Here is a 7,072-nt window from a genome sequence, read left to right on the forward strand (position 1 = left end):
TTTTTATTTGAATAAATATTATTTCATATTGAAAGCTATTTATTTTAAATTATATATATATATATATATATATATATATATATATATATATATATATATATGTGTGTATATATATATATATATATGTGTGTGTGTGTGTGTGTGTGTGTGTGTGTGTGTAAAATCCTAATCAAATATCTTAATATTGAAATTAAAAAATTGCAACTTTTCAGTAATTTATACTTTGTGAATTCGACAGTACCACTGAAAATATTTGCTTTAAACCACTATCAGATGGTCGTTAAGGACGATACCCCCTCCTTTCCCCCAAACCCCCCCCCCCCACCCCTTGAAAGCAAACTCCTCTTAGTTACCTCCCCTAAGTTTAAATTGTTTCAAACTACATTATCTGCCCCTAATAGCCGTCACTAAACAAGTCTCTACGATTGTAAACATTTAGCGTGAACCACAGTTCACCAGACCATGTAGGGATGGGGGTGGTAGGGAGCGCGCTTACAGCTAGGTGTTTTCTATCGTCTCCTGGAAGAGAATTATATATATTATTATAGAAGAAGATATTTTCAGTGACAGCGTTGGTACTGTCGAATTCACAAATTATGAATTACTGAAAAGTAGAAAATAAAACAACTAAATAGCGGGTCGGCTCGTATAATATAACCTTCAATTATTCTATTCAGGGAACCTTTGTAGTTTTAATTGCGTTTCGAGTACTAAATTGCGAACATTCCAGCAATTTTTAAAAATTCTTATTAGGCCTACTGTTTAATATTAAGCTCTTCATAACAGCAAATCACTAATTAACTCAAACCCTCAAATGTTTTTTTTTTTGAAAACCTAAGCGAAGCTAGGCAGTATGACACACATCCACAGACTACTATGGACTACTATGGAAACAGAAACAAAAGCCAAAAGGACGAACGAAGACAGTCGAAACGCGACGGGACGACCAGATAGCACGCGAGAGACGACAGAGCAGACTGGTAGAAAGTAAATCCAGACCAAGTTAAGAAATCAGAACGAAAGTGTTTGCTGTAACAAGACTTAGGGTGAGTAAGATTGTGCCAAGCTCTCATTGTTAGTGGATACGTTGTGAATGTAGTAACCTCTATGAATTATGAATGTTGTGTGTGAATTGTGAATGTAGTACATTGTTAGTTGAAAAGTTGTGAATGTTGTGTACGATGGTATGTTAATAGAGTATTGTAGTGTAAGAATAGTGTGTGATGATTAACCTTTTTTTTGTGTCGATTTATTTACAGACTGTGGAGGTCTGTTGGGTTTTTTTGTTTGTTTTAGTTGTAAATAAAACCATCGAACCTACCATTGTGTAGAAGAAACTGTGGCTGCATTTCTTTCCATTGGGTATATTTGGCGCTGCGAGCAGGAAATTACTAAAACCCAACAAGACTAGCCTTTAACGGCATCCATTGTTCGCTGAGTTACCGGACGAGGGCACCCTAGGCCTACCTGACGAGAGCAACCTAGGCCTACCTGACGAGGGCACCCTAGGCCTACCTGACGATGGCACCCTGAGCCTACCTGACGAGGGCACCCTAGGCCTACCTGACGAGGGCACCCTAGGCCTACCTGAGGAGGGCATCCTGGGCCTACCTGAGGAGGGCACCCTGAGCCTACCTGACGAGGGCACCCTAGGCCTACCTGAGGAGGGCATCCTGGGCCTACCTGACGAGGGGAGGTAAAAATCGTCAAAAGAAATAAAGCATGCGGTCATTTATGGATGACCCCAATGTAAGCACTTTAACATTTAATTTAACATGTGGACATACCCCCCCCCCCTTCTGTGTGGACGTCATGAATGGATGACCCTAAATTTGTGTAAACGTTATTTGGATTAATTAAAAAGTTCAAATATAATTATATAATAATACAAATAATCACAAATAGGTAGAAGTTAAAGCTTCATTTAAAAAAAGTAATTTAAATAGTTTATTTTAAAATATAAGTAAAAGTAAAAGATATTATTTATTAAATTAGCTAGTTCAAAAAATAATAATAACAGTGAAAAAAAGTTTTATCTGACTAGCAGAATTGTGTGTACAATTTATTACAATTATGTAAAAATAATTCAAGTATAAGGGATTAGAACAAACCATAAGAAAATATATCTGAGTCCACCAACACTGATGGTTATCAAATCTGTAGTCTGAAAAGTAAAGCACTGTTGAGCATGTTCCAAGGTCATAAAAATACTACTTATTCAAACACGATGGACCCATCACTACAAGGCATCAGTTTGAGTGTAGTGGGAAGGCACTTAGATGAAAAATAGTATAACCTGCTTGTTTTAAAAATACTGATAGGTGGGTGGGGGTGGTGTGAAATTAATAATTGCACATTTAATCAGTTTTAAAAAGAGGTAAAATAATTACGATGTTCGAAAAAAATGTAGGTATAATGAACACAAATTAATGTTAATATTAATCTGTTGTAAAATCTAAATTAAAAAAACAAACTACAAATGGGAAATGCTAATACTTATGCATACATACTATAGTTTTTCAATATATCGGCTATGAAAGATTTCAACAGCTTTGGGGTCGTCCATAAATGACGTCACTCTCTTAGGGGGGGGGAGTCGGTAATTTTGTGACGATGTGTGATGAGGGGGATTCAGATGGTGCGACGTCACACTTGCATTATAAAAAATAAATGTTAGAAAACGATTTATTTTAAACGTTATTTCGCGTTTTAGAAAACTTTTTTTTAATAAATTGTAATAGAAATTGATTAAAATACTCTATTTTGACAGATTTCAGACAAGATTTTGGAAAAATATCGATGTTTAAAAAAATAATCCAACTGCAATTTTGAGGGGGGTTGTAGGCTGAGGTGTGACGTCATTTTAGGGGGTCTGGCTTTTTGTGACGGAGGGGAGGGGGGGGGGGGGGGAGAGGTAAAAATCGTCAAAAAAAAAGCGTTTCGTCATTTATGGATGACCCCTTTTCTGACATTCGTATGAAACCAGGAAGTGAGCTGGGAGACAGAATAAATCTTTCACAAATTAAATTAAAGCCCTCTACATAAAATTCTAGCAGATAATGGTATATTAGCTTCATCTATAAATATAAAATGTTTTTCATAACAGACACATTGGGTATTTTGAACGTTGCTTTAGACGAGGCATCACAGACAAATCTCAAACTTATTAAGATGTCATGTCAATACTAATGATTACAAATGGTTTTAGTTAAAAACAGAGAATAAAAAGACATTTCTGTTTGTGGTTCCTCTTTCTTCTTTGGGTCGATTATAACAACAGCAAACTAAGCAAATGAAAGACGAAGTAAAGTTTTGCTGCTCCATCCTGATGACTATACTGACAATCACCCAATATTTCTGTGCAAAAGCATTTAAAGTAAAATATGTAGTCAGCTATGGCAAAGTGGGGCCAAAACTGATAGGCTTCTTCAGTTAAGTGAGTTCAAGAATGCTTGGCAACATCTCATACACTGTTCAAATAGATGGTCAAAAACTTCAGGGTTCTGAAACATAGATCTAGATCTAGTAAGTAGTTTGTTTAAAACATCAACACAAATAATGATAAAAGCAAAGGGGTATTTCTGTCATTATATTTTATATTAGTAATAAATTCTTTTTACTAGAAATCAGCTTAATTGCTTTATGAGAAGCATTAAAAATTGGTATTTAATAATAGATAAATATGGAAAGACGAAAATAGATTATGAACGTTTTTTCAAGGATAGCAATAAACCTCAAGTCGTTGCAATGCTCAAGACACACTATAATAGTGTGTCTATTGATTGAGGTCTAGCAATACAGACCCTAATCCTAACTGTAGTAGGGGTGCCCAGTAAAACTGCAGAATCAGAGCATGATAAACAAGTGGATGGAGGATGCTGAATGTGTGAGTGAGAGGTGAATGTAAAGGGTGTGTGAGTTTTGTTTAGTGCTGTCCAATAGATAGATAATGAATAATATGAAGTAAAATTATTGTATAATTTTTTAAAATATGTAGTAGGTTGGAGGTATGTTTGGAAAAGGAGTGATGGAAGGGGGAAACTGGGCATGTGATGGTCGCATCAGAGGCGTAGCGAGGGGGGGGGGGGCAGGGGGTGCGGACCGCACCGGGTGACACCATTTAGGGGGGTGACACCAAGGCAAAAATAGCAAAGGGGGAGGGTGCAAATTGAAAGTTTGAGGGGGGGGGTGCAAATCGAAAATTTGAAAGTTTGTCCCCGGGAAGGGTCGCTACGCCTCTGGGGGTGACACCATTAAGTGCCGCACCGGGTGACACCCGACCTCGCTACGCCACTGGGTCGCATGCTGGGTGTGTATGGCATACATTTGTGTGTACTGGAATATTACAGCTTTCATCTAAAACTAAGGAATGGCAAATAATAAATGCATGCTGCAGTCTGACAGAAAAAACGACCTGGGCATTGAAAATCTCAGCGTATTTCCAAGCCAGGTTAGTGTTGAGATTCAACTGCCCTTGCTATGTAATTTCAAGATTTAAGAAACCACGTTTAATTGTCAGAAGTTAAATCTATCAATAAGTAAAATTAGCTTACATGGGAACAGTAAGGATCATGTATAATTAGTTGTTTTTGTGGATCATAGATTCCCAGGAGTGATATTTTAGCGGTGTTGTTTTTAGGCACAAACTGTTTGACATATCTGATAGGTAAAAAGATAATATCTAGATTGCCAACATGTTAATAAAAATTTATATTTATATCTAATTAATTTGGTCATAAGAAAGACAACTAAAGTGATACTGTACAGTTTGGTTCTATTAAGTTATTACTCTCACAAGTGCTAAAATCAAATAGAACATTGACATTTAACAGAGATATTAGTAAAGTACAAAGAGTGACAATATTATAGTCAATAGTGGAAGATTTTTCTTTCAACTTTTATTCTAATTATATTGTAAATCTAATAAAACAAGTATAAAAAACTTCATAATAATAATCTTTTAAATGCACTGAAAGTAAAAATATTACAAATGGGCTTTCTGCAATAAAAACTGTTATCGCTCATGAGATCTCATACATATTTTAATGACCAAAGCTTTTGTTAAAGAAAACAAGTGTGTTTGACTTTTTTAATTTCAGTGCAAGCTTATTATAAAGGTTTTAATTTTTATATTTTTTCCCCCACTTTTTAGTAAACCGTTCCAATTGTAGTTAAAACCACATAGGCTCCAACTAAAAATGATTGCTATAAAAGATAATTTTCTACTCCTTCTTAGTCCATGGTTGACTGGAAAGCAAGTTATTAACAAGCCAAAACAGTTTACCATCCATTGGTTATCTAATTGAGTGATTGCTAGATTACTGGTATTTAATCTTGTAACTTCCCCTTTTATAATTGACTTGAGTCATTCTTAAATGATAGTTCTAATGTCTAATTAGATAAAAATGAGATATTCTTTCATTGCCATCAAAGATTAACGTATCTGGAAAGTTTATAAAGAAATTACTGCATTAGAAGTGGGTTAAAATTGAGTTACAAGATTTGCCATAACCAAGCAAAATTCAAAATAAAAACATAAAAATTGAGCCACTCTCAACAACAATATAGCCATAAACTAAATTAAATGTATCATGAAATAAATATACTACTGGAATGCTGATTGATTACTACTTACTCCATGTTATAGTGGTCCATAACAAAAACATATTCAAATGTTTTAAAATCTTGCTCAACAACCTGCAATCAAAGTTAAGGTTGCTTTTAAAAAGTAAAAGGATCAGAATTTTAATCAACAATTTATAATAAGACAATACATTGCTACCTAAAATCTTAATTAATAAAATGTAAAATGGTACAACAATGTAAGAAAAATAGTAACAAAGAACACATTTCTTTTTGTTTCAAGTGTTTTACCTGCCTTGCAACATGATCATACTCTGTAATACCATTTTTCTTTAGTACATTTTTAGTTCTTTCATTGGGTGGCTTCCCCTTATGCCAATCAACTAAGCCAGCACTGTCAACCAACCACTAAAACATTTTAAAGAGCAAACTTTAACAAAAATTAACTGAGGACATTATTTTTACACAATTTTTGGGTAAATTTATACAAACTACAAGTATAAATCAGATTTGTGTATATCTATAACCTTAAATTTATGGTTCTTTGGCTAAAGTGTGAATAAGAATGTAAGGGGGTCATACATAAATGACGTCACGCTTTTTTTGACGATTTTTACCTCCCCCCTCCCCTCCGTCACAAAAAGCCAGACCCCCACCCCTTAAATGACGTCACACCTTAGTCTACGACCCCCCCCCCCTCCTCAAAATTGCAGTTGAATTTTTTTTTTTAGACATCGATATTTTTCCAAAATCTTGTCTGAAATATGTCAAAATAGAGTATTTTAATAAATTCCTACCATAATTTATTAAAACTGTTTTCTAAAACGCTAAATAACATCTAAAATTCGTTATCTAACAGTTCTTATCTATAAAGCAAAAGTGTGACGTCGCACCATCTGAACCCCCCCCCCCTCCCCCTCATCACACATCGTCACAAAATTACCGACCGCCACTCCCCCCTACGAGTGTGACGTCATTTATGGACGACCCCTAAGTCAGTAGTCAATAACACAACGGAAAGTACTGCATTAAAGTTTATACACATACTACATTTAAATGGATTTTTTTGGAAGAATTTAAAAAATTCTTTAAAATCCAACATAAAAACACTATCCATGGTCTGTACCTTATGAGAAATGCCTTTCTTTTTCAAAAGATGTAGAAAAATTCCTTCAGCCATTGTTGATCTGCATGTGTTTCCTGTAATAAAAAACAACTGATACATATATAAATAAATAAATAAATTTATATATATATATATATATATATATATATATATATATATATATATATATATATATATATATATATATATGCATGTCTGTGTGTGCGTCTGTCTGTTAACCATTAGTACACCTTTCATCCCAATGCCATGAAACTTTGGCCCTGGGGTAGTGCAACCAATGGTCCAGAGAGCACCTTGTGTCTCCCTACACCAACACATGCAAAGGCATGTTCTACCTTACTATTATAGAGGGTGCTTAAAGTA

At 34.7% G+C, this 7,072-nt stretch overlaps 1 protein-coding gene across 1 annotated transcript; it reads right to left on the minus strand.

Annotated features, from left to right (window-relative positions):
- Positions 1-2,913: 2,913 nt before the first annotated feature.
- On the minus strand, positions 2,914-6,778 carry LOC131952301 (low molecular weight phosphotyrosine protein phosphatase-like). Its single transcript, XM_059314909.1, has 5 exons — positions 6,710-6,778; positions 5,875-5,991; positions 5,636-5,697; positions 4,554-4,659; positions 2,914-3,503 (listed from the first exon to the last, which is right to left on the minus strand). The coding sequence occupies exons 1-5, from the start codon at positions 6,761-6,763 to the stop codon at positions 3,429-3,431; spliced, it is 414 nt and encodes a 137-aa protein (XP_059170892.1). The 5' UTR covers positions 6,764-6,778; the 3' UTR covers positions 2,914-3,428.
- Between the last annotated feature and the right edge of the window lie 294 nt (positions 6,779-7,072).

Source organism: Physella acuta, unplaced genomic scaffold, assembly GCF_028476545.2.
Source record: "Physella acuta isolate Inbredline_101_S28 unplaced genomic scaffold, ASM2847654v3 ptg000863l, whole genome shotgun sequence".
NCBI lineage: Eukaryota > Metazoa > Mollusca > Gastropoda > Physidae > Physella > Physella acuta.

Excerpts from the sequence above, each read along its gene's own strand:
- LOC131952301 (XM_059314909.1), bottom strand. The coding sequence starts at position 6,763 with ATGGCTGAAGGAATTTTTCTACATCTTTTGAAAAAGAAAGGCATTTCT. Across the intron at positions 5,698-5,874 it reads ATGATCATGTTGCAAGGCAG|GTTGTTGAGCAAGATTTTAA; the intron begins GTAAAACACTTG and ends CTTTGATTGCAG. Across the intron at positions 3,504-4,553 it reads ATGATCCTTACTGTTCCCAT|AACCCTGAAGTTTTTGACCA; the intron begins GTAAGCTAATTT and ends TCTATGTTTCAG.